General features: G+C 40.0%; 1 protein-coding gene and 1 long non-coding RNA gene across 8 annotated transcripts in view; one reads left to right on the top strand and one right to left on the bottom strand.

The window, feature by feature from the left end:
- ncoa1 (nuclear receptor coactivator 1) overlaps nucleotides 1–27,719 on the bottom strand; it is an 80,209-nt gene that overhangs the window by 4,898 nt on the left and 47,592 nt on the right. For 6 of the 7 annotated variants that reach the window (XM_025899255.1, XM_019346076.2, XM_013265044.3 and 3 more), the window contains 16 exons: nucleotides 22,561–22,727; nucleotides 21,314–21,420; nucleotides 21,017–21,194; nucleotides 17,968–18,147; nucleotides 15,206–15,298; nucleotides 14,376–14,516; nucleotides 12,679–12,826; nucleotides 9,835–10,822; nucleotides 9,006–9,233; nucleotides 7,853–8,207; nucleotides 6,103–6,279; nucleotides 5,292–5,406; nucleotides 5,038–5,206; nucleotides 2,588–2,902; nucleotides 1,577–1,678; nucleotides 49–469 (listed from right to left, as the gene is read on the bottom strand). In XM_025899255.1, the coding sequence (XP_025755040.1) occupies nucleotides 49–469; nucleotides 1,577–1,678; nucleotides 2,588–2,902; nucleotides 5,038–5,206; nucleotides 5,292–5,406; nucleotides 6,103–6,279; nucleotides 7,853–8,207; nucleotides 9,006–9,233; nucleotides 9,835–10,822; nucleotides 12,679–12,826; nucleotides 14,376–14,516; nucleotides 15,206–15,298; nucleotides 17,968–18,147; nucleotides 21,017–21,194; nucleotides 21,314–21,420; nucleotides 22,561–22,727 (3,884 nt within the window). The remainder of the gene's footprint in view (nucleotides 1–48; nucleotides 470–1,576; nucleotides 1,679–2,587; nucleotides 2,903–5,037; nucleotides 5,207–5,291; nucleotides 5,407–6,102; nucleotides 6,280–7,852; nucleotides 8,208–9,005; nucleotides 9,234–9,834; nucleotides 10,823–12,678; nucleotides 12,827–14,375; nucleotides 14,517–15,205; nucleotides 15,299–17,967; nucleotides 18,148–21,016; nucleotides 21,195–21,313; nucleotides 21,421–22,560; nucleotides 22,728–27,719) is intronic. The other variant, XM_019346075.2, reaches the window with a different exon arrangement.
- LOC112842521 (uncharacterized) lies at nucleotides 1,685–23,692 on the top strand. The gene is made up of 2 exons (XR_003214332.1): nucleotides 1,685–1,878; nucleotides 22,600–23,692. It is a non-coding gene; the product is annotated as an uncharacterized LOC112842521 (long non-coding RNA).

Below are 27,719 nucleotides of genomic sequence, written 5' to 3'. Positions count from 1 at the left end.
TTTAAAGTGAGCCTGTCGTGGTTTAGTATTTTGCTCCCATGAACTCACCGGACCCTCCAAACTGCTGAAACAGGCCTTGCTGCAATGAGGAGTTGACAGTGCTGTTGAACTGGCCCTGCACACCACCCATCAACGTCTGGTTGTTCAGGGGAACTCTGCCGGGCAGCTTGTTGTCCAGAGGGCCCCCGGTAATGGGGCTGAAGTGACTTGGTGAGGTAGGAGGGTTTCCCGTCATCGGGTTGTACCCTGGTGGGAAGTTGAACTGCTGTTGCTGCTGTTGTTGAGTCGGTGTGGGGGGAGCTTTGGGGACCCTGGCAGTCCCAATGGGCCCCACGGCTCCAGTGGGAGTGCCTGCTATGTTCTGTCTCATCAGCATGACCTTCTGCTGGAATAGCTGGCGTTGGCGATGCTGGATGCTGTAGAGTTCCCGCTGACGCTGAGCCAGCATCTGGGCATTCAGCGGAGGCTGCTGAGAGGGAGGGAAAGAGCCTGTTACAAAGAACTTATTGCCCATGTTCAACCTAAATATGATAGTTAATCTTATTATCCTGAGCTGCTTTGTACAGGCTTAAGAAAGCAAATTCACCCAATTTAAAGACCAGCATAATAACCATAGTACAGAAAAAAAAACAAGTTATTAATATGGTTTGATGAAGACTGGCAGTCCTAATTTTCCTAAATTTCAATCAGCTCCTGGTAGGGGCAAAAGTCTTATGTGGCTGGCACTGGCACAAAAAGACAATACGAGACCTAAATTAAAGCCTGGATTAGTGCACCTACATTCTTTTGTGGTCTCACCTCACCCCCCAAAAACCAAATTATTTTGGTATGATAACTTTTGTTTATTAAATGAAATCATGCATAATTTTACCATCACATTGTAAATATTTTCAGAGTTATAGAGGTGTGTGGAAATTCAGTGTTTTTAATCTGCCCTTTCTTGGGCCCTCATAACCTGGCAAACACATGAAACCTTCGGCACGGAAAATTTAAGCTCTATTAAAAAACTGCAACCAAATTCATTTGCACCGACTGGAAGTATCTAAATCCAAAATGTTGGTACAAAAGATACTTTTCATTTGCTTTCAAGTTTTCTCCAGTCAAGTTGTCAGAAATGGTCGAACATCCAGGCCTGTTTCTATCACTTTATATCACAGACTTTGGACCGATGGAGTTTTACAGCAAACTATGATGTATCTCATGATACTGATGCTAGAAAAAAAACTCGTGAACAAAAACAAATGTGTTGGGTTTGCACTGTGAGATTTAGAGTGGGTATAAAACATATATGAATGCCATTTTTAACAAGAGCTCAAACAAAGAAACAAAGAATAAAGTGAACTTGTTAAACTAATGGACAGAAATGCACATTATGCTTAACTGGCATGTGCAGTATATAAACAGACACGCTTATTCAGTTATTCATTTCTGTGGCTTGAATTTCAGCACCAATATTGATTATTATCACTTTTTTTAATCTGAATAAAATCTATAGTTAAATCCACAAAGTTCAGCCTGCCAACAACAGCAGCATCGGGTGGTTAGCAGACAAACGCTCTCTACCACCGTGACTCACTTGCGAGGGCATTTGAGGTTGTTGCACCCCCTGACGAATCCCCATGTTCACATGCTGGGCTCCTCCTGGAAACTGATTCATCCCTGCCAGCCTGTTCTGGAGCTGCAGCAAAGAGAAAATCACAATGAGCAGAGGTCAGACAGGTTGGACTAGACCGGAGACACGATAAGAGCGATAACAGAGAAGAAGAAATTAAATCAGAGACAAAGAAAATAACCCTATTGGACAGTGTGGAGACAGAAGACAAGAGCAGCGGGGAGAGAGAGGAGTCGAGCACTAGTGATGAGAGAGGAGAAAGAAAGGTAAAGGGAACACATTGTTTTATCTCAGCTGCCTGTTATGCCTTCTCTTATTTTCTATCATTTATATACTCATACAGTCGTGGTTTCTCATAACATGGCCAGAGGTTAAATAATATTTCATGTGAGTTTAAATGGAAGCTTTAAATGGAAGGTGGCCTTAAAGAGAGAGGAGCTAAAATGACTTATTTCAGACAGTGCAATGATCTACGGCAGGGGTGGGAAACTCCAGACCTGAAGGGCCGGTGCCCTGCAGGTTTTAGTTTTTATCATCCTGGATCAACACACCTGTATCAAATGATTAGTTCATTACCAGGCCTCTGGATGAACTTCAAGACATGTTGAGGAGGTAACTTAGCCATTTAAATCAGCTGTGTTGGATCAAGGACACATCTAAAACCTGCAGGACACCAGCCCTTGAGGCCTGGAGTTCCCCCAGCCCTGATCTAGGGCCTCTACAGAAGCCCATTATGAGATAACTAAGGATTATTTGGAACTGTTAACCATGTAAAGCTAATTTTAATAAAATTATGGAGCTGAGAATTAGCATAACAGGTCAATAAAATTCTGTGAAAAAATTACACCTACAAAGTTTCCTAAACAAACTACACAGTAGTTACTTGAAATGTTTAAGGCATAAGAAAAAGAGGCGACATCATTTACTGGTTAATGAGCTGAATACACACTGGACAAACCGACTCTGTGTCCTTACTTGCTGCGGGCCTTGTAGTCTCTGCTGCAGCTGCAGGCGCAGTTGGTTGGGTGGCAGCCTGACCGGATTACCTATCCCCTGTGGTCTGGTCATGCCTGGCCTCAGCCCCATGCCCGTCCCACCGGGGAAGGCCCCTCGAGGGGCTCCGAACCCCAGACCCTGCGCCCCCACCGTGCCCAGCTCTGGAGGAAAAGGAGCTTGTGGAGCTGGTGTAAATTGGGAAGGGTAGGTGGGGAGTTTAGGGTCTATGGAAACTGGGGTGGCAGTGGGTTGCTGGGGTGGAAAATTTTGAGGTAAAGGGTCAAAGCAGCCACCCTAAGAAGAGGGAAAAAAAAAAAAACAGGAAAAGGAAATCATTATGACGATGTTGTCTCGTAACCACCACAAAGTGTCCTTCATTAAAATGGGGTAGGATTTTTCCAGTACTTTCTAGTCAAGTTGCCTTTTAAGTAATATATGAGTACGTCCCTTTGGTCATTTAGAAGAAAAACAAAACATTTTGGAAAGTGAGAGCAATAACATACAAGATAATTATTGGACCTGGAGGTACTTGAGACTTGAAGTCTGAAATCTGTTCCCTTTATCATAACCCAGACTTATTGTTTATATCAGAAAGGCCTTTGCAACAGTTACGCGTCATGGTGGTGCTGCGGTTAGCTCTGCTGTCTCACAGAAAGAACGCCTCAAATGTCCGGGCCAACTGGGTTTCCACAATGTAGTGATATATAAATAAAGCACTATAAGAATCTCTGGTTAAATGTAGTTTGTAATCTAAGTGCATTTCCAACTATACTCCCAGGCAACAAACAATGAAACAGGACTATTATTTACACGTAGATACTCATAAAAGTTCTAAATGTTTGTTTATATTTAAAAAAACAACAACAACAAAAACAGAGGTGCAGTGGACGGTGTGCGGCTGTCTAATCACAAATATTTCTCTATCAAATAACTTTTTAAGTTGTTATTGTTTAACCCTGTGAAGCCAAGTGTATCATATTGAATACATAGATTTTTGAGACGTCTACAACAGTAGTGTGATTTTTTTCTAAATACCATAAAGTTCAAAAAACCCTCCAATTTCAAAAAAAAAAATTGAATTTACTGGAAATTATTTCATGGTCCAGCCTTTACAGGGTATTGTGTTTTTATCAATAAAGAAATGTGTCTTCATTGCTTTTCAAGCTGTTAGATGTCAGAATATTTTATATACTAACCAAAATGCACTCGGAAAAATGTATAAAACACGGCCAAAGTGGCCCAAATGAAATCTTTAAGGCACATGAAGTCAGCAATGTAGGTATCAAAGGTGAAGCAGAGACAGAAACAAATGCAAAGCTGCACTTTCAAAAGACTTTGGCATCACAGCAGTCACCAAACAAACACAGAAGTATGATGTAAACAAACCAAAGTTCTTGTAGACAGTTTATCTGGAACACCAGTCCGCATTAATGCTAGCATTTAGTAAATGAATGGCTATGCCTAAAGACAAACTTAGCTCAACCCTTGGACCACATGATACGATCACAGTTACATGATGACAGAGGACTTCATACACAGGAGACGTCCACAGATCCAGAAAGCCACACTTTGTTCCCTCATTGTTTACTTCACTGTTCAACTGCCTCTATTGCTGCTGTTATCTCCTCGCTCCAGGTACAGCTTGCACGTCAGTCCATTACACAAAAACTCAATCTACAGATGTGATTTCCACAAGGTACACGTATAGGCACTTGCACATACAGAACAATTACTTTCAATCAACGGTTTGGCTCCGCCCAAAAAACACATCATCACCTGTTTTCTGGTTTGGAAAAGCAAGTCTGACATCGAACCATAATCATTTTCAGCCATCGAAACGACATCACTACCACAGCGATGTTTGATGTTTTTGAAACACTGAAATCTTTTAATTCCATTTAAATCGTTATCTGATGTGTTACCTGAGTGTTACAAAGAACTGAAAGCAGCATAAAAGCCAGAGATCGCCTGTGATTATTTGCCAGTTTATCTGCTTTTAAACAAGCCAAAATAAACTATAAACGACTGCGGTTAGAAGAGTCAAACAGAAGTAAAGGTAAACATTATAAACTAAGTGAATCACCTCGTGTTTTACTTGAATCCCGTCCAGGAGTTTTATTTATATTTCTTGTGCCAAATCCTTCTTGTGGATGGCACAAAAAAGCAGATCAGAGGCCAGCAGAGGCTGCCAGCGCTTCAGCTGAGCAACTGTTTTGAACGTTTTGATTAATTATATAGTAAAATTAATGATCATGCACTGGTCTTAAAATTAAACTTGTAAAGCCTTTGCAGGGCTTAACGTCCAGTCTGCTGGTCAAAGTGTCCTACAGCAAAAGCTAAAGTGCTCTGTGAATGTGTTTGTACTATAAAAGCACTCAGAGAGTTCAGTAAGCCTTTCCACTGTCTTACAAGCTTTATGACCTACTCACCTGTATCAGTTTGTCGATACCCAGGGCTTTGTCCAGCTCAGCCAGTTCGCTTTCATCTGTCCCACTGAGGAAGTTAACCAGCTGCTCTAATAGAGCCTTCTCATCGTTCCGGGCTTCAGGTGTGGTTGGAGGGCCAAGCACTTCATCCAGCGTACAGGGCACACACTGCCTGCTCAAAAAGACAAAACACCGTCTTTCCCACGCTCCCCTGTAGGCTATGAAGAAACAGCTTAGACTTATAAAATCAGACTTACTCTTGTGGTGATGCCAAAGGAGCCTGCAAAGGAGTTCCCAGACCATCAAACGTCAGGGTGTCAGACAGAGCCAGAGGCTGAAACTGGGAATCACCCACATCCATCTTGGTTAGACCTGAAAGGGAAATTCATACGCTAAGGCTTGTGGAAGAAAAATGTTTATGAACAACAGCGGCAATCTTTAGGTTTAAAGTGCTCTGTGCAACTTTTTTCATATATTAGATGCCTTCTACTTCCCTGTGCTCAAACAAACAAACACATTTTCTACTTCCAGCATCAACAGGTAACAAGACATATATGAGGTTACAGAGTTCATTTAATCTTGGTAAAATTTTACCATGCGGCCATGACGTAGCATCATACTGCCCTCTTCTCAAGCAGAGTGAAAAAATGGATCCCCTGAGTGGTCATATATAAATTTATATCTATCTATATTTATATATTTATATATCAAGGGCCTGATTTATACATCAGGCCCTTGACAGATTGGAATCTGGCCTTCTCGTTAAATTCGCTACCGTCTGGTTGTAGCTGTGGACTGTGCAGTCCATCCACATGCTCAACGAAAAAGACTGACTTTCAATCACTTACACAGCTCCTACAAGCTACACTGTTTGCTAACACAAAAAGCAAGAAAGAAAGTTGATGCTCAGCAATTTCACCTGAGATGGGAAGCCTGCAGAGTGGCATAATCCAATTATAATTTATGCCATCATTACAAAGTTTGTTGTTTAATTGAATTTGTTTTATAGCAGAATTTAGTTCTGACTACACAGCGTAACCAAACCGTGGCTGCAGTACACTTATTTACCAGTGCTTGAGGTGAAAGGGTTCATAACTTCGGCCTCTGGAAATGGACTGCTGTCTATGGGGGTCTGGAAGGGGTCTCCTTGTCCCGGTTGTTGGCTTGGAGTGGCGGGATTGCAGAACTCAAATGAAGACTGACTCTGAAGGCTGCAGCCAGAGGGCGGTCTGCCATCACTGAGCCCTGCGACACAAACACAAGGACACAGCGAAAATCACTTGACACAATTATTTCATTAGGAAAGAAATACTTTATGTAGCCTATAATAAAAATAATAATACTAATAATATCTGGCAGATATATTGTATTCTAGGAGGTGATATCATGTGGTATGAAATATTTCCAGCATCTGTCGCTGCGGGAGATGAGCTCAATCAGTCTGCTAGAGAACGTGCTTCGCTGCCTGTCCAGTAAGCGGTGCAGAGGGTTGTCAGGACTAATAACGATGTATAAAAGTTTGTTCGGTGACCTCCTCTCCACCACAGCCTTGAAAGTGTCCAGCTTTCAGCTGATCACTGATCATTTTATTCAGTCAGTTAGTGTCACCAGTTCAGACCACAGCCCAATTACAGTGTGTTCACTACACCTGAGTGAAAGAAAATCTCCAACATTTTGCTGCACTCAGTGCGGATCTCAGCTTCTCTAGAAAATAGAGCCTACTCATTCCCATATTTGAATACAGCCTCTATGTTGGTCTTCCAATTCAGCCTGGACTATCGTTGTATACACCTCCACCACGTTAACATCCTGAGTGCGCAGCCACCCCTTTCCTTCTGAAGTTGATCACCATCTCTCAGATCTTATTCACATTCAGAAGCAGACCAATCCACAAACTCATCTACTAGTGCTCTATACCCCTCCTCCTGCCCATCACTAATACATCCAACCATGCAGACCCGGAGTTGTACTGAAAGCCTAATGACTTTGACAAAAATGCATCCAATTATTTTCAAGCAATTTTGGGAGATTTGTCCTTTGACGTGTAGCACACAGAAGGACGTAATCCACTTCAGACACGCTCTCGCTACTGGAAAATGAATATATCCAGCAGGAAGAGAATGTAACCAATCTTAATGTGACAAGCATTATACAGTAAACATTCTTTATTGTGGTTCTCTTTTCTAAGGTTTCATAAATTTTGCTTAGAGTTTTCTGTTCCTCATGACATTTTCTATCCATGTCTAAAGCAATTAGACTATTGACTATTCAAACTAGGCTTCTGTCTGAATTAGGCAACCGCACTGCCGGGATAGAGCATGCAGTACACTGAATGTGTGACAACCCACTTGCTATTGGTAAATGAACTGAACTATTTGCTGTGCTATTCCCGCTTTGACACAATTCAAAAGCATATGGAATTCATATTTGGGATCTGGAAGATTAAAGACCAGAGACTGTCCGATCCCATTTCCCCTGTCAGGTGATATTTAGAAAAGATTTATGGGTGAAAACAGCTGAGGAAACCTTTAGACGTTTTTTCTGCAGTGTAACAAGAAGCAGAGTAAGAGTTTGGTTACATGGCTCCTGAAAGCCACTAGAGGGCATTAAGAATATAAAAATGCAGGTGAATGAACTCTGGATCACACCATTACTACTACCATCAATACAATAATAACAATAATACAATTATTTAAAATCCAATGAATTAAAATACTATCCAATAACGACTTAAAGAACAAAATTAGTAACTTTTATAACAAACAATCTGATATTTGAATGAAATCAAGGATTTATTCATCACGAGTTGAAACAGTACCTCTGTTAGGAGTGCCAGGAGGCTCTCTCTTCACATTTACATTGCGGGGAGTGCTGGCATCGCCGGGTTGGAGCTGAGTGGGTGACTGCAGTTTGAGCTGGGGGGAAGGGGAGTGAAGCTGAGGCGATGGAGACTGCAACTGTGGGAGGGACTGAGGCTGGGGCTGGGACAGGGGTGACTGGAGCTGAGGCACAGGGGACTGGAGCGTAGCTGGGGGCTGGGGGCCCGGAGACTGAAGTTGGGGGCCTCCTCCAGGGTTTGTTGTATCCTCACTGCCCTGTTTGGCCCCAGCTGGGCCTCTGAAGCCAGGCAGCATCTGGGAGAGAGGCTCCATATCAACAGATCCACTAGAAATCTACAGGCAAGAAACGAATGAAAAAGAAATACAAATAAAAGGTGTTTAAAATAGAGAATTAAAAGATAATTGGGGAAAGGGGGGAAGTGGGCGTTGGGGAAACACAAAAAGAAGCTTCAAGGACTACAGCTGGTAGCTGAACCCACAGTGGAGACAAAGTCCAAGAAAATAAACACGCAACTCGGTTTACAACGGCTGTCCTGCAACTGGCAATACAGGATCAAAGCTCAGAGGAAAATTCCAAGGCTTGACTGAGAAAGATCCTTTTTAACGCCGTGTCACACATGCATGACTGAAGAGAAGTCCTCGTTTAGGGAACGTTAACATTACTGGGTCATTACAGTTGCGCGTTATGACTGTCTGATTGGTCCAAGTTGGACAGAGTTCATCAGAGTCTGTTGCTTTTGACACTTGGATCACTTACCAATCAATTTAGGTTGGTGAAAGGTGTTTTCTGTAATCTGGGTTAATCTGACTGGTATTTTCTGTTTTGGCTATAGGGACCATAAATACACCTCGTATCAGCAGACAAGTGAAATCCCTATTTTTCTTACTTTTACCAGTTCATTAGTTTTACTTCCTAAACCTGGCTGCTCTAATGGCTTTTTACCTCATTATTTTCTGTAGCAGTCTCATTTTAAAGCGTTATTTTATTGGTCTGATGATGCAGCGGCAATCTGAAACAAGTTCTCATTAAGCTGTAGTTGAAATCCCACTCTGAAGGCCTTCTGTTTTATTACTTTACACAAATGTTAAAGGCTCAATTTTCAAAAATCAACACAATATCAACAGCTGTACCATGGAGTCTCGGCTGTCTTTGCGGCTGTCTCTGCGGTTTTCTCCGACAGGGCTCGATCTTGGGCTGATACAAGCCGAGCTGCTGGACACTCCTCCAAGTTTGGCTGCACCTCCTGTGCCAACCGCTGACCCTGTACAGGTCACTCCCTCCCCACCAGCTTTCTTCTCTACCTTAATTCTCACTGTCTGAAGGCTCAGAGCAGATGGAGGTGGCAGGTCGTCCAAGTCCTTCAAAAACAAAAAGGTTTCAGCCAGGCGCCAAACATCAGGAAGTCAAATACAATGTAGTATACAGTCAAGAATAAATGTTGCTCATAAATTAACTGATTTAAGCACTGCTTGCATTTACCTGAAATTTAAATACATGAATACAAATCTATGAAAATGTAATAATACAGAGAACCCTAAATGTGAGGTTAGAATTATATCAAAATATGAGCTAATTATTGTGTTTAATTTTCACCTTTTAATAGAGTGACTGCATCCCAACACGTAGTTTATAGCAGAGTGCATGTTTGTATGGGACATTAAAGACCATCTTAAATTATAATATATTTGACTTTTCAAATTAAAACTGTCTATACAGACCAAATAATGCAGTAAAAGTATCCTGCATTGTGTTTCCTTTAAATTTTACTGCAGAAAAAGAAGCTAAAGTTTGCTTTTATAGTATCTGCAATGCCCTATATTCTAGATTTCTATTGCAATAAGTTAAAATTATTAACTATTATTTCTGATGCTGTTCCGGTTCTGATTCTCATCTTTTGGTGTGGTGTGGTGGGAAAGGAGTTTAGAAAGAAAAAAAAAGCTTTGGGCTTCCATATCCTACCTTTTCATCTGTACCCAGGAGAAAACGAAGCAACTGGTGGTCCTGTGGCTCTCTCGAGTCGCTCTTAGGAGGTCCTGCACCCAGCGCCGGACTGGCAGGTGGCTCCTTCTTGATCTCAACTTCAGTTTTGTTTATTCCTTCCTCGCTGTTGGTGGAGGCATCGTTGGGACTACTGTCCTGAAGCAGCCGGTGGAGGATCTTGTGTCTTTCAGTGAGACTGCTGTGGGAGGCAGGGCACTGAGGGGCAGGAGCAGGGTTAGGTGGATGAGGTGAGGAGGTGCAGTGGATGCTGTTGCTGTTGTTAGATTCAGCTCCTGTCCCATTGCTATCCAGGAGCTGATTAAGTCTGGGGTTACCCAGCTGTGAGGCAGAAGAAAGGGGGGCTTTAACAGAGTCCTCTCCCCCTTCTTCACCTCCCTCTGAGGGTTTTGTTGATGGAGGTCGAGTAGAGGAGCCGGTGGGTGTACTGGCTTGTCTTTGAAGGACCGGAGAGGACAGGGAGTAAGACCCTGTTGACCCACCGCTTGCGCTACTGTTGCCATCACCACTAGACTGCTGCCTATTGAGGCTTCCTCCACTGCTTAGAGCCCCAGCTGGGGAATGGAGGCCTGGTGTGGAGGGAGAGAAGGGGTTCCCCGGTACCCGAGGGCTCCCACCTAACCCAGGACTGGCCCGTGGCATCCTGGGCGACATAAAAGAGGTAGGGGTTGCTGTAAGTGGGCTGCTCAAAGGAGAGGGGCTGTTGACCTGCTGGGGACAATTCGTCCGATTGGGTGTCAGGTAGCCTGTCGGCGTGGCTGGATTATGTCCGTGGGAAGAGGCATTGCTGTTGTTGGTGTGAAGGCCCGCGGTGGCGAGACTTGAGCCTTGGGTTGAATTACCGCCGGGGGGAAGGGAAGGGGAGCGGGAGGGAGTTTGGGCGATACCGCTGAGGGTTGGTGGAAGGCTGGGGTTAGTGTTTTCCTGAGAGCTAGCAGTGTTGTGTTCCCTGGGGGAAAAAAAGAAGGAAAATCAAAGATGTCAACCACATCTTTATATCACATCCACAAACCACCCATTTTCTATCAGTGTCTGCCTTAACCAGGCTTTAAGCATCATCCAGGCTTCTCTGTCTGCTGCTCTTTAAATTCTCCCCGTAATCAATAAAGTGTACAAAAAAAGCAACATTCATTATCTCATTTACAAGCTTTAAGAATGAAAATCCATATCGGAACGTTTATCGTAGCACTTTTTGTTTGCTGATGATTAAAAAACGTCTGTGAACAATCAATAAGTCAAACTGCACCTTGCATGAAAGAGAAAACATCAAATAAAATGAAATAAAATGGCCAATTAGTACATTAAGACAATATCAATTAAATATGAGCAAGAAAAAAATAAAATAAATTAGAATAATCAATAAACTCTAGTGAGAAAATGAAATTCTAGGTAAGAATTCAGTTACAACTAGGGCTGCCACGATTAGTCGACTAGTCACGATTACGTCGACTATTAAAATCGTCGACGACTAATTTAATAGTCGACGCCTCGTTTGAAGCTTTGTAAGATCCCAAAAGACGCAGGAATAAGTAGTAGTATTTAAGAGTGTAATAACGGACTGAAACAGAAGATGGCAGCACTGCATGTACAAGGATGCCAGCTGCCGTTAAACCCCGAAGAAGAAGAAACTGTGTCCCAGAATTCATAGCGCGGCCCAGCGCAGTTGTCAACAATGGCGGCAGCTAGTTAGTTTTAATATTACTCTTATTATTCTTTCTGGGTCACAAAATAAACGTTTAACATATTTTCAGGTGACAATGTAGCTGTGTAAACCTCAAATATCTGCTCAGTCTATCAAGACACCACATATTTTCAAAAGCGCTCCGACGTTTTCGGAGACGTCTGTTACCCACCAGCTCGATAGCGAGCCGAGGTTCTAGGCTCATTAGAGTCGGTGAGAACACCGGACTCCCGGCAAATCGTTTTCAAACTCACCGCCGTCTTTCGCTACTCAGGTTTAACATGTAATATAAGTCACTTAGATAACTTAAAAATGTTATTGTTTGGCTTTTTTTCAGTATTTTATTTGTTCCTGAGTAAATTGGTTTGGCTGAGAAATAAAGTTATAGTTTTTGCACAGATGAATAAACGTCAAGCAGACAACTGATTATCAGAAGTGTGAGATGCTTGAGAATATACTCCGGTGTCCTGTTATATTTTAGATAGCAAGGAGCAGACGGCTGAGTTTATTAAACTTCACTGAAACAATCTGCAAATTTCATTAAAAGTGTAATAAACTATCATCTTGTCTTTATTTTTAGTTAGCACATACCTTAAACACTTCAAGCTGTAAGCTAATGATAGTTATATAAGAGCAGACGCATGCTGGTGCAATAAGCTGTACATTTTACGTCCAATGGATGCATGATCTGATTAGTCGACTAATCGCAAAAATAATCGGTGACTAGTCGACTATCAAAATAATCGTTTGTGGCAGCCCTAGTTACAACAAGCCAAAACAACAACCTTACAGGATTTTCACACTTTTCCATGAATTCAAGCACTTTTCAACATTTCCCAGCACCCTATGGCTGCGGTAAGTGACTTTCTCAGTTCTTCAGCACATTCAATGAGTCTGCCATAAATAATCAAATTACTGTGTAAGGCCCACATTCATGAGAGAGACAAAATTAAAGGAAAATACAGGACAAACTGTAGAAGTCTGAAAAGTATCACTGACCCATTTTACTATAAAAGCAGTTTAATTACACTTTTATGCAGCCGGTAAAACTTCAGAGAAAGTCAGAGCATTTTTAAAATCTTTGAAAATACCAGTATCACGTACCATGTGTTCAATCACAGTACCTGTCAATAGTGTGAATGCCCATAATGAAGGGCTGTACATCAGGGTTGGGGGGGCAGCAGAACTTGCAGCGGGTCTGAGCGCTAAGCGGAGTGCCATCACTCAGAGTGAAATGGTACAGCGGGCTGATCGCGGTCCCATGTGTCATCACTGTTGAGAATGAAAGAGAAATAAAGGATTTAGGCCTAAAAAGGTCATTCTGAGGTAGACTTGTAGTCAAGACCGCCTAAACCAAGACCAAGACAAGACCAAGACCAAGACCGAGACAAAGTCGAGACCGAGACCGAGACAAAAAAGTCTTTAAACTGCAGCCAGATGCTGCTTCGGTTACGGCTGTCAGGCATATTTATGCGTTTTTGCGATGCACTCGCACAGCCCTCCTCACCGCTGTCTACTGTCTCACTCACTTACTGAGAGGACAGACGCACGCTCCACTTGACTGTCGCGTCTCTCACCCTCTCTGTTTTTCACATAATGATATTACCCTATATCCTTGCATGTGATTGGCCACAATATGGAGGGATTGGAGCATAGCTGAGCCACTGTGTGAGAGCTGAGCAGCGAAAGGAAATTAAGTGAGGAGCCGGCTCTCGCTCAATGGGAGTCGACTCTTCTGATTCACTACAAAGCACTCTCTAAGCACGGCTCTTAGAGCTGATGCTTTTGCGCATGACACATTATCGAACGTTACGTTGTGTGTCATGGATACTGTTGACTCCAAATCTCCCGACCACTATGTCGATCTGAGACAGCAAGACAGCGAGACCAAGACAAGACCGAGGGATCTGAGACCAAGACAAGACCAAAGTCCGTCGAGACCAAGACAAGACCAAGACCACTTAAAAGTGGTCTCGAGACCAAGACCGGTCTCGAGACATCCAACTCTATTCTGAGGCAGACATCTGTGTTATAAGACAAGGTGACAGTTGAAGCTCCACCTCGGCCTTAGCCTGCTGCTTAAATGTGCTTTAGATTTACCGCATCCATTTCTGATAAGCTTGAACATATGAAACATATCTTCATGTATCCATCTTGTTATCCAGGTCATAGGGGCAGATACCTCCCCGGCCACCACCTCCAGCTTTTCCTGGGGGACACCAAGATGCTCCCAGTGCAGGGTTTGTTTTTTTATGGTCTCACAGAGTTCTCTAATTCAGATACATTAACCACTTCAACTGGTTTCTTTTGATGTGGAGGAGCAGCGTCTCAGGAATGTGTCACTTTTCTGTTAGCAGCCAAGCTGACATTAAGCCAAATCAGTCGATGTATAACTAACTTCTGAAGTGTGACGACTTGTTTTAGTTCCTTATCTTCTAGTAAGTTAAGTGTGTATTTATTGCTTGGTAAAAAACAAAACAAAAAATTATGAGAATAATAATTTGCAGGGCTTCAGGAACCTTACAGACCAATCAATCAAACTATTGATTCATTCATTACTGGTTACAAGCCTAAAGCAAAGTTATCACCTCCATAAATCTACATAAACATGCTCTCTCGATGTAGGTGGATCCAAGTTAGTTTGAAAAGTTTTTAATATTTAGTATTCTGCTCAGTTCACTATAATGCCATTGACATGTTGCAGAAACTCCTGCAGCCATGACAGAGCCGGCAGAGAGCGTGTCAATAATTTCTGAGAGAGGAGCCAAAAGGGGAGAGAGAGAGAGAAGAGAAAAAAAAAAAATCAATAGTAGCTACTCACCCTCATGCAAAAGCTTCTTGGCGTGGGAGGGCTCTTTGCCCTGCGGCTGAAAGAAAGCATAGATACATTTCCTGACCAGGTCCTCCCATCCAGGCCTGCCTGTCGCTCGCAAAGCACTAGTTTCTATGGAGATGATCTTCCCTGGATTAAAACACCACACACACAAACAAAAGATCAGCCTGCACTGATTTCAACAACTGCAGCAGGCTTCACACTTTCAGGGTTCACACTGTGACCTTTGAGAAACGAATAAATAAAAAGGACAATCTCAGAATACTTTCTAAAATGATCTTTAAGCCTCATTATTGCTGTAATTTTTCAAGATTTTAGGCTTTGGCCTGGTTGGGATATAAATTAATTCTAATAATACAGTAAAGCAAATTGTGTACATGTGTTTGAGTTTTAGTGACTGAACGCAAGGTAAGGGAGTGAACATATTTGGATTTTAACACTGATTTGCAGCCTTTTTAACAACACGTGAGGTATCTGCTCAATTCTTGACACCAGCCTTATTCTTAGTTGTGTTATAAAGGTTTAGTTCCTTTAATGTCCTGAATGGGAAACGTGTAAACTGAAGAGAGGTGCTTACTAAGTCTTGTTCTGTGCTGATATATCACAGCGTGGTATGAACTGTGGCTGAATAAAATAAACGCTGACCTCACAGGCAGTGCTACAAAGGGGCCCAAAGGCTCACAGGTAAGAGTTTGAGAACCATGGGTGTAGAAGATGAGATTTCTATTTCCTCTGTAACGTATCTCTTCAATTTCTATGACTATTAACCTCTCAAAATCCCCCTCCCGTGATCCTTCTTACGCCCGTGTGTGTTTTACCTGTGGGATCCTGCTTTGTAATAAAAGACTCCGTGCTGACAGGCTGGGTTCGTGGCATCCGGCAGGCAATGCATATCAGGCAGCTCTGCAGGTCTAAAGAGGACACAAGGAGCGAGGTTTATGTAAATGTTTGTTGCAGTCAGCAAAAGAAAGAAAAACTCCACAACAGCTGAAGAAGGGAGGTGATATAAATAAATTAAACACATGGGATACACAGATTCACCCCCTTTTGTGTCAAGACAACAAATTGCTGAATAATTTCATTAAACTAGTTTTAAATGTTTATCACCTGCAAGACTGATATAACACAACACATGAAGATCATCAGTTATATTATTACTTAATATGGTGATAACAACTGAACAAGGTTGTTATCAGCTGAAATATAATTAATAACTATAGCAGTAGAAATATCCATTACTTGGGAGCATACAGTCCATATTTTTATTACTTAACACGAATCGCTGTCTTTGGAAACCTTTTGAATTTTCTTAAATACAACAGATTCTTTTTTACAGTGGATTTTGGATATTCTTGAAATATAAGAAGAATTCAATCTGAAAAACAGACTGAAAAATAGCAATGACAGATCAGTCATCTGTAAGTAATTTAGCATTAGATTCTCCACAAGTATGAACTGTGAGACAGGACAGCAGGGACGAAATTCCCGCCCTATACCTGCGCTGTGTTTTCAAAAGATATTTGTTGAATCCAAGTAGTGAATATCAAAGACCTTCAACTACACATCCTCCTTCTTGCAACCAGTGTTCAATTACAATAACAGCTTGCAATATTTATTGTGCTGCATTTTTTTGCCCCACAATGGTGGTCTCGTTTTGTCTTGCACCGTAAATCTAGAACATCCCTCTCGTTCACAGTGTATCACACATCTCTTAAAGCCCAAACTCACTCCCCAAGTTTAGTTTAGTTTGAGTCAAGATGACAGAAAGATAAACTCTGGTCAACATGAGAAGCAAAACCAATTCAGCTGTTTGGAAACAGTTTGTTTCAAGACGTTTGGCAGCAAATACAACAAATATAAATAACACAAAAACAATTATAGTTAAAAGATCAATGAATGAACTACAAAACGGGCGAAACAATAGCTTGCTGGAACACAAAAATAACATTTTCTTGCCAACTTTCTATAGAAACACGTCAAAGAATGAAGCAGGAGCCACTAAACCAGATTCCACACAAGAAGAGAGTCCTCCAGTCCACAAGGCCAGCTCTTATCAAAGTGACTAAAAAGTAGACAGAACAAACAGCCCAATGAGTCTGCAATGCAGGAAAAAAGAAAAATCACACAATTCGTCAAGGCTACTGCGCCAGCGACTCCAAAGAACATTAAAAACATCCCCCAACAATCTGATGGCAGTCCAATTAACCAGCGAGTGAAAGGTTTTGGTGGCAGCATTAACAACAGCAAAAAGTCATAAAATAACTGCAGAACAAGTATTTATCCATCAACAATGATCACTTTCTGTGTAAGCCAAATCAATTATTTTCTTAAATTGGATTAATTCCTGACATAGCCAGGAACATTTTCAGGATTCGGGAGAAACAGATAAACAAGTGTCAACAAGCGAAAACATCTTAACATGCTTCCCTCACCTAAGAGAAAAACTACTAATAGAGTTTTAAAAAATAACTAATTAAAACTCCATATCTAAAACTATTCTTTGTCTTCTTTTAACTCTGAGTGCACCGGAAACCCATAGATGGAAAGACACTCTGCTACTAAAACAGCTTTACGTGATTCACATTTTTAAAAAATCCTTATTTATCCTTTACTGGGATTTTCAGCTCATCCTCTCCCTGAAACAAGCTGTTTCAGCTCCTCTTCTTTGAAGCAAACGTTCTTCCAGCATGCTGTTCCTCCATCGTCCATTCATAAGATAAGATACATCCCTGTGTTACAGCATCCAAAACACCACCAACCGTTAATATAACTTAAATAGATTATCAAAGATGAAGACGCTTACTAAGAAAGGATAAATACAATAACTCATCAACTGCTGTACACGTACATGCGTAACAGGAAGTGAGGAAAGTGTAATAGGTTCCATTTAAAGGCCGTTTAAGATAAACACAGATGTGCTAAGAAGAAAATACAAAATGCTGAAAGAACCGTGTCATGGGTGAACAATGTGGTGAGAGCCACAACTCTGTGCTGATAAGAAGAGTAAAACCTCAGCCGAGGCTAAAGGCAAACATGATGGAAAATGATGGGAACAGGAGGAGGATATTAGGATGTTACATGTAATAACAGCAGGCGCTGCTGTATGTTCTATATCACATGAGACAAAGTCAAAGCAAAATCCCGCCTGGGGCAAATTTGAAGCCAGCCAGACTTCCTATATGGCTATTGAGCTGTCATGTTCAGGCCTGTGAAACAGGCTTGGTAATACTTGTAGGCATATGTGAAGAAGAAATTGATTCTTATTCCTCGGTGCGGCCCTGAATTTGACACCCTTGTTCAGCTGTCTTATATAACAATTCCTAAACATGCAAACTGACACCAGCCAGTCTGGTGAGCGAGTTCAAGATTTTTTTTCTTCAAAGAATGGTGCAGAATGCACACATCGGTGCAATACCTAAACAGATTTATATCCAGCTGTTAAAACTGAGTCAGTTCAAACCATGATCATCAAAAGGTTATACTCTGATGAGTGCCTATTAATATTGGCTTTAAAAACTACAATCTACTGATTCAGTGTAGGAAATGGCTCATGGCTGTGTGTGAATATGTATGTATGTACCATCTCCCTCCTCCTGCATGGTCCGTAGCTGGGACACGGTGAAACACTGCATGATCTCATACTGCTGCCGGGCCTCCAGGTTCTCCGAATCCACCTCGTCTGGAGGTCTCTTCAGCATGCGACAGTTAAAGGCGTGGCTGTTCCTGCGCCCAGCTTCTTGAGGCCACGGGACACCATTTACTAGAACAAAGAGAAAGTGAAATATTGATGAGGAAAGAGAAAATATAAAAAGTTCCATCATTTCCATCACTTCCCTTTACTAAACCTGGTACAAATCACCCTCAGGAACACCATCCTTTTTTAATTTAGCACTAAAACTACAGATGCAAATGCTCGTCTGATTTGCACTAAGTGCAGCTAAATAAATGCTGACAATGGGACGCTTTGATGCGTTTTTGCACACATTTTAAAAATTAGACTGTACAATAGGGCATTTGCAAATCCAAATCTGTTGCACACATTTGAAAGAGAAGAAAAGACTTTTTGCATCTATGCATTCATTCTTTCTTACATAAATATCACTCCTTTAATGAGATATATGGTGAAAGGACAAAAAGACAACAGCTTAGATGAGAATGTTTGATCTTAATATCAGCATCATATTTTCCTCATTTACAGGTTCATAACTAACAACTATGGAGGTTTGTATCTGTCACACTTGTGCGAAACAAGAAGATTTTGCTGCTGATGTTTTCATGCTGTAGAAAAAGGTTTCCATCAAGAAGACTCTTAACCCCAGCAGCTTCATACAGCACCAGGGGGTTGGGACATAATTTAATGTTGCACTCAATTAAAGCAGGGCTATCAATCTGCTATAACCCTAATTGTGAGGCACAGATGGAACAGCAGAGCTGTGCTGGCTTCTGCGCATCTCGGCACAAATCGTGGGCGACGAGAGAGAGTGGGAGAGAGGGAGAGGGGAAAGAGAGGAATTTATTTTCCAATTTACAGCCTATAACACACAGAGAGAGCACCAAATCACCCAAACACGATTCACACAGGGAAAGGAATGCTTAGTGGAATTTGTAATTAGTGGACACAAATGGACAGATGTCAGCGGAACCGGTGAAACAGTATCAAGTTAAAACATTTGCCTAGTACTTTTTAACTTGTTTAATAATTATATACTCCTCACATGGTGAGATGGGGAACACCAGTTCATCACAGCTCTAACCAAATACCACTCACTCACTCTCACATTCAAAAACTCCCTTTTAACAGGAAGAAACCTCCAGCAACTTGAGGAGAGGTGGCGACTGATTGGGGTTAGTGGATGAAGACACGGCAAAGACATTTCACACATTTCTGGGAAATTTTATAATCAGTTAACAGAAAAAAAAAAAGGCTTTAGACTCTGAGGGGAAACGAGCACATGCAAATTCTACAAAAACAAAACAAAACAAACAAACCAAAAAACCCACAAAATTAAATGGATAAAATTCGAAGCAAATGTAGCACTGAGGCTAACACTGAGGATTTTCCTAGCATTGTGGAGGCACTGGCATCAAAACCCAGTGTAATCCACTGGGTTTTCATTTCCTCAGATGCTGGAAGTGCATGAAAACTCCAATAAAATTAACTATTAACTATTAATGTGCTTTCTCCATGCACAAGAAATGCTCTGCCAATACTACGTGAGTCAAGGTAAAAACTTGCCTTTCATAGTAACATATCTTCATGAGTTTAAAACCACAAACCAATGCACTGGAAGAGCACAAATCTTTTCACAGCTTTAAATAAACTGATTATTTGTCTGAATCCCAAACTAGCTGTTACATTTGATAAACAGTGAGGTAGATAAGTTACAGAAAGGAAACAAGGTACAGCCAATTCAGGGCCAGTATTTGTGGGAGAGGATAACTGCTTTGATGCCATTTTTGTAACATTTAAAAAGCACAAAAAGAACACAAAAATCTAAATATGGCTTCTCTAAAGATGAATTTTTAAAAAATGTAAAGTCCGGCTACTTTAGCGTTTTTGTTCTGCCACCTACTCAAGGACAAATCAATAATTTTGTGTTCCTTTTAACTGGTTTTAGCCTCTTACTTTATGTCTAATTAGCTGATTCTTTAATACACACAATTTTTTTCTGCTGCAGCAGTAAATCAGCGGTATCAACAGACAACTGAAAGGAACAGCTAACAGCTAAAATACACTGTCAAAGAAGAAAAACTCAGTTTGAATCTGTGCTTCTCTCCTTCCATTTTACTGTTCTGTGTCCGTTCAGTAAATAACAATAATTTTAAATACAATATCAAAATTTATATTAATTTACAAAGGGCTGCAAATCCTTGTTAAGCAACACAAAGAAGATGCACTAAAGGATTTAAGAATAAGCCAAATGTTGACAACTGACCTAAGATAGTAAAAATCCATTTGCTAAGTGTCTCTGTGAGTTTATTTTTCTTTAAAATCTGTTTCTGAGTAGAAAAAAAAGAAGCACTGGAGTGCCTGGTGCAGAATTACAAGACCAATGGAAAATACAACAATTCAACCTTGTTGCCTAGTGCACTCTGTTATCTTTTGTCCTTAAATCCCCCTCATCTGGCCCCTACGTTTCCATTCTAATCTCCTCAAGGTTGGAGCTAAACACTAAACAAAAAAACAAAAAAAAAAACACTGTCACAGAATAGAAAGTCAATGTTTCAATACTCTTCACCCACGCGTGTGCCGCCTCTCCACACTTTCCTCCCTTAACATAATTTGCAGCTTTGTGAGAAGCACTAAAACTCTGTTAATTTAAAATTTACACAGTTCATCCTCCTACCTCTCCTCACAGCTCTTTAAATTTGCCTTAGCTACAAAATTTTCTTTTAATAAAGCAACTTAATCGTCTGGATTTGAGTGCTGTGTACAGATTCTTCAGCTTTTTTAACAGTGAGTTTTATTGCCTCCTTAATGGGTTTCATTGGCATGGAAATGGTGAAATTTAAAGATGCTGAAAAAGTGATTATTAAATATCCTTTAAAAATATTGCAGTTGCTGGCTGCAGTTAGGCAGCAGGTTGCAAACGCAGACACTGCATTTAAAATCGATTCGGCTCACTCACCGAGGCTTTTAGGCAGCAGATTACGAACAAACTCGTTGTGGTCTCCCACGTGGAGGATGCTGTAGACGCTGGAGGCCATGAGCTCCTCCTGGGTGTATCCAAGGTAACTCGTCACGTTCTCAGAAACAAAGACGATGCGCCCCTCCCGGTTGACAACGAAGAAAAACCCATCAAGCGCCTTAACGGGAAGAACAGAGAGAGGGAAAACTAAATCAGATTTTCTGAACGTGTATGTGTTAGTTAGGAGTAAAAAACACGTTAGCCACACAAACCAGGATTTCCTATGTATTGTTTTACCTCTAGCAGCATGGGCCCCAGCGCCTCTTTCTCCACCAGTCCCTGGCTACTGGAGGAGATGTCGCTCTTCTGCACCTCATCATCTGGAGAAAGGAGGGCTGCTTTTTCTGTCGGGGGGAGGGGGGGTAACAAACACAACAGATAGATTAAATATTATGCAATACAGTTGTTTATTTTTTTTGGGGGGGGGGGGGGGGGGGTTTAAATCTATTTTAAAGACACACAAGGTTTCCTATGATAAGGGGTTTTCATGTAAACAGACATATTTGGTGCCTACCAAAAAGGATTTGTCTGTTTATTTTATGGAAGGCCAAACAAAAAAAATTAAAGATGATGACATTTTTAATCTGATTTCTTTTAAGTGGGGCAACTAATCGTTTAGAAAATGGGTGAAAGTATCAAAGACATCTCTTAAAAATGACAAAACTAACTCACACTATAATGTCACTCTTCCTTGCTTAAACATGTAGTTACTCCCCAAAGCCCATTTTGAGTCTCAGCGATATTCATAGCACAATAAACACTGAAATAAATATCACAGTTTTACAGTGTTACACTAACTAGTGTAGCACCTGTTCATTGATTGACTGAACAAGGTTATTTTGTATGGCTACAATTTACAGATTATCATACAGTTACTGTTTTGAAATAAAGACCACTCTATATGTGTGTGGCTGTACAGAGCAGACAGACTACTGGAAACCAAAGACAAAAAAAAAAAGAAATCATATTATTTGAAAAAAGTTCAGCTTTAGACCACCAGAGTGGTTACATTTTCTAAACTTCCTGACCAGTCGACATTCCTTTGACAAGCTTTTAAATCCCTGTTTGAGGACTAAAGCTTGGTTTTACAGTCAAGGTTACAAAACCGGTCCAGGTCAGGGAGAAGGCGACAGTTTATCAGATATTTTGTGATGATTAAACTTAAGTTTTAAAGTCTTAGGAATGGACCGATGTCAATGACTGGCCTCACAAAGAAAGCCAAGGCTTTCCTCCCCACATCTGTCGACATAGGATAAGAATGTATGCTTTAACTGAAAACCTGAGGTGACAAATCTTACAGATGTGCAGGTTTATTTTTTGTATACCCTGGTTTACTCCTGCAAACCTTGTTTAAACATTTAGATAAAATGTTTTATGAATTTTGTGTTTACATTATAGTTACGCAGAAAATTATAAAGAAAATTACAGAGCATAATATTTGACAGAAATTGTGGAGACACTGTACAGAAAACGTGTTTCCTCACCCTGCTCACGCCGTTTGATCTGCTGGATTTGGTCCACAGTGCTCTTGAGGATGTGGCACTTGTCGGGCTTAACGCTGAGACTGGCAATGTCGCCCATGTTGGATGACAGCAGCTCCGCCAGCTCCTCGATGTAGCGGCACTCCAGCTCCCGTCTCCGTTTCTCCGCACTGCAGAAACAGACCCGACGAAGACTCAAAGTGAAGTTCACATTAAAACAGCTGTTTTTAAATCAGTAGTACTTTTCTGGGTTATTTTTCAGTACTTATCTGGTTTTAAAAACATCAGAAAACTGATTTTCTTGCACTAATGAAACTATATTTGTTTTGATTTGACATTTAAAACCATGAACGCTGTGACATTTACTTTAAAGTGAGAAAGAAAAGCAGCAAAACCTGACATCCTTGAATCCGACATGTTAAAAATTAATCAATTAATTGTTTCTGCTCTGCAAAAGTTACATTTAAATGACCCACTGTACTTAAAGTACATCGTCCTGAACTAATCAATATGTCCAAGTATATAAGTAAAACTTTAGAACACTTTAGTAATAACACATTACTATATTTAGTAATGTAATCAATAAAGATAACTTTGTGTCAGTCATAGTATTACTGGCCTAACTTTCTGTTGATGTCAGTGATCAACATTTATCTGTGGCCTCATTATGAATTTAAATGTTTGCAGATGATGTCATGAAGAGCTTTAAAAAAATTTAAGACGATGTGATAATTATTATCATCATTATCTCTTTTTAAAATGACTTCTTTTAATGTGTACATGGCAGCAAAAAGTATTGGCAATTTTTTTTAAGATTATGACAATACAAGAAAAAAAATAAATTACTGATGGATTAATGGTCACACATGAGAACACACACATTGTTTAAACAAAATCACCCAAGAAGTACAAGCAATTATCAGCACCCCTCCAGGAGCAGAAGCAGCAGAGAAAACTATAATCGTCCCTGTAGGCAAAATATGCAGTTATTACACAATAATGAGTGATTCCAACCATTGGTTGTGACTGACAGCAACAGAGACAAAGAAACAAATAGAAAGCTGGTTGGAACCAGCACGATGTGCTCAGACACATGACACAGGAGATCCAGCAGAGTTACATAGATTGCAATGAAGGAGAAACACATGATCTTTAACGGAGCACAAATTAGACTGCTGGAAGGCTGGTGATATATTTAAAGCACAAATCACATTTTATTGATAGCAGCATTATTTAAATAAATCTTCTGGAATAAGTTTTGTTTATTTTTTGTTTGTGATATAATTGTATGAAAGCGTTAGCATAGAAAGTGTTACACAAGTATGTTTCAGTCTTGCTATTTAAACTATTTTGTACATTTTCTAAGACATCATGTACCTCTGCTTTATTGCTGTTCATGGCAAACAAACATATACATCAATACATGTCTACATCTACATTCAATGTTGGCATTTACAACATTTAAGAAGGTGATTTTAGATCTTGTGATTATTATACTTTTCCCCCCTTCAGTTAAAAAAAATGCTGTTGCTATTTAAGCTGTTGTAAATATTGTTAACTCCTAACAAGTGATCCAACTGCACTTTAACAACCTGCGCAAGCATGGTGAACGAAATGAATCTAATAAAAAACAAGTTGTAACTAACTGCATTTTAAATAAATATCATTATTATGTCACAAATAATTGAAATGAATGAATGGATAAATAAATGAATAAATCATCTCATATTGGCCTATTTTATGTGACATTTTTGTAATTTTCAATTAATGCAGATTAAAATAAAATGAGCTTAAATCGAATCTGAATCACGCTTTCAGCTCTGACCTTTGGTTTCACAGTGTTAATATATTTGTAATCCATTTTACCATGGTGTTGCTTTTTTGCAATCAAATTGATTTATTTATACTTTTTAACACTGCTTTATAAAAAAAAGATTGTTTTGTTTTTTTAAACAACAGCAAGTTAAATTTAAGTTAATGATTATAGGTTAAACTGTGAAAGTAAATTCATGATGCTCTTTTTTCCTGCATTGGCTTTTTATCCACCTGTGGCATTTTTTATAATCTCGAAATTGGACAAAAACCAAAAGAAAAGAAATAAATTGGCCTTTAAGATTCTTCTCTTTTAACCTTTTGCGCAGCCTGGTGTTTAAATTTATTCTTGAGTTCCAGCAATTTCATTTCTAACGGACGAGAAACAGCAAGGCATGTGGCAGCAAGAAGAGTGTATATGTGACTGTGCGTATGTGAAACGACAACAGCAAAAGTAGGTCAGTGCATTGGCCAGCCAGAAAACACAGGCGTGGTGACCGAGGGAAGGGTGAGGAGGGGGAGGACGCTGCTGTGTGAAATGAGCGGGTCAGTGGATGAGTGTAGCTGCTGGAGAAATGCTAGCTGGGCTGTTACATCAGCCATCGGCCTTATAGATTTACACATACAGTACATGGAGAACTTTCATTCCTACATGCCCCACTTAAATCCTATACTGACCTAAAGTTGAATCTATACTTTAAACTTTATCTGAAGTTTCTAATTATTTCTATTTAATTAGGACTTTTTTGTCCAATTTAATTTGTTTCGAGTAGCAAAATTTATATATATATATACACACATATAAAATTTTTTACATTTATATCTTTACAGTGATTCGCTTTTCCTTCAGGAATATATAGACATAAATCACTTTAATATCACTAAAAAAGAAATACAAATTATAATAAATAAATTAAAACAACAAAATGTTTGGCACAGGGAAGTCAGTACTTAACAGGCTGTCTGTGGGATGTTATTTCACTTTTTGTTGCCGATGTTTAAACACTAACACTGCAATCACACTCGTCTAGAGAGCGGTCGGTGATCCCCTGGCAACCCCCAGTTGTTAGGGACAAATGTGTGTTCCTTAACCACTTGGATGTTGCTAGGTGAAACTGGTCGCAAACATAGCGCTGCACCGAAAACCTTCTTGTGCTCGCTTTGGCTGCTAGCAGATTGCTAGCAGATTACGAATTTCACTGATTACCACGAATCTCCAGTAACCACTTGGTTGGGGAATAGACATTTGTCCCCAGCAAACTGCCTCCAAAAACTAAGCAAACTCAAAGTTAGTTCATGAAATCCTCAAGCTTCATGCTTCTGAACATAAATTTCACCAAACTATTTGTATGTCCCGTATTATGAGTTTTCATCATATGTACCAACTGGTGTTCATGTTTACAAAATGAATATGTTACACTTTTAAAAAGCAAGAAACCTCTAACCTCCACATTAAAAGTTAGAGGGACTGATTGTGAAGCAAATCGTTTTGCTGCTGACACCATATTTTCAGCCATGATTTGTATTATTTTTAATATCTTACTGATTAAAAACACTTTATTTGGTTACAGTTACACATTAAAAATAGCTTTGCATTAGTAAAGGTTGGTTGGGTTATAATACAACAGTTAGTACTTGTCTAAAAGCTGTATTTCCCGACTACAGTCACACATCCTCACTGATGAGTCTGAACAACACATGTTCTGCAGACACAAAAATACACTTTCTTTTAAAGCACATTACAAAAAACCCCACAACATTTCATGTCCATGAATATAAACAAAGCGAGGCAGAATAAAACACTATTTTGCCTCGAGTAAAACGTTATATTTCTCCCATCTGGAGAAGTGACACAGTGACACAGTGACAGCCCAGCTGAGGATCAGTGTGACCAAAAATGAGCAAAAACAAGTAATCAGTAAGCATGCTCGCCATGTACAGCACAGGCAAGGATTGCGTTACCTTATGTGGACAATCTATGATTTTTATAAGAATTCGGCAATCTGAGAATTAAATATGTCCATTATATTTATTTTAGGGCTGGGACTCGATTAAAAAAAATTAATCTAATTAATCTTGATTCATTGGACAAGAAAATTTGCGCAAAAGAGCGCAAATTTTCTTGTCAGACACTGACACTCTTGTCAGAATAAATAATAGACATGGACATGAATATTGTAAACTCAAGCTCTTTTGATTTATGGAAAAAAAGCATTTAAACTGCATTTCAATGCAAAACAGAGAAACAAAAATAATATCCCTGGCCAAAATTGGGTAGACTTAAAAACAAAGTGCTATTTTAAGTACTTTTAGTACATTTTTAAAATGGTATTGTCTTTAAATAATAATAAAAATTTCAACATGAAGTGCAGTTTTTCTTCTAAAACAAAATTAGGCAGAAACATAAAAGGTTATTTGAACAGCTTCACCTTTAAACTCTGAGTAACCTTAGCCAACATTAGGCTAAAACAGTGTGATCATCAAACATTTTAGTGCAAAAAATAAACCCATTGGACTCACAATACCTCCATTCTTACTTACTTACTGTCCGTCTCTTTCAGCCAGTTACTTTGACAAACTAGCCTGTTCACATTTTCAGAGCTCAAGGCAGCTCTCTTTTTTGTTACCATGTGACCTGCAAGTGAGAACGGTCTCTCACATGAGACAGATGTGGCAGGACTAATCAAATACTTGCAGGCCAGGACAGACAGCTGTAAGTGGGTCCCTGCTTGACTGGACCACTACTGGTGGATTCTGCTCTGTAAAAACTCAGGGCCCTGTTACACAGGGATTCCTCATCTGAATCTGTAGCACATTTTCTAACCCCCTACCTTCTACCACTGATAGTGGTCTACAGATCAGAGCTATCCATTTTGCGAGAGAATCTGTAAGTTTGTCCGATGCTGACTTACTAATTTTGGTCCTCAAGCCAGTCATTTCATCAAGTTTGGGTTGCCGAACTGGGACTGCTAGCACTAACAGCTCCCACAGTTTCTGTGCTCGCTGCAACATGTTTTGCATTTAGATGGTACCATAAGGTTGAAGTGCTGCGGTGGTATGCAAACTCCTTTTTGCACAGTTTGCAGAAAACCACGTTTTTATCAAGACTTCTTTCAGGTAGTCTTTTTAAATTAAATTTTAAATTAAATTTAAATTAAATCAGTCCTAACAACGCGCTTTCTTCTGATTCTTCCATTTTTGTAGCTGTGTGCATCAGTGTAATCGGTATACCAGGAAATCTTTAAATTTTTTCAAATTCATTAATCGCAATTAACACATTAAATTCCCACCCTTATTTATTTGATAAATAAGGTGATAACATTTCTGTATCAATATTTTGCAACACTTCA

The sequence above is a fragment of the Oreochromis niloticus genome, linkage group LG15, assembly GCF_001858045.2.
Source record: "Oreochromis niloticus isolate F11D_XX linkage group LG15, O_niloticus_UMD_NMBU, whole genome shotgun sequence".
In the NCBI taxonomy this organism is placed as follows: Eukaryota; Metazoa; Chordata; class Actinopteri; order Cichliformes; family Cichlidae; genus Oreochromis; species Oreochromis niloticus.
This window is presented reverse-complemented; position numbering and strand designations above follow the sequence as displayed.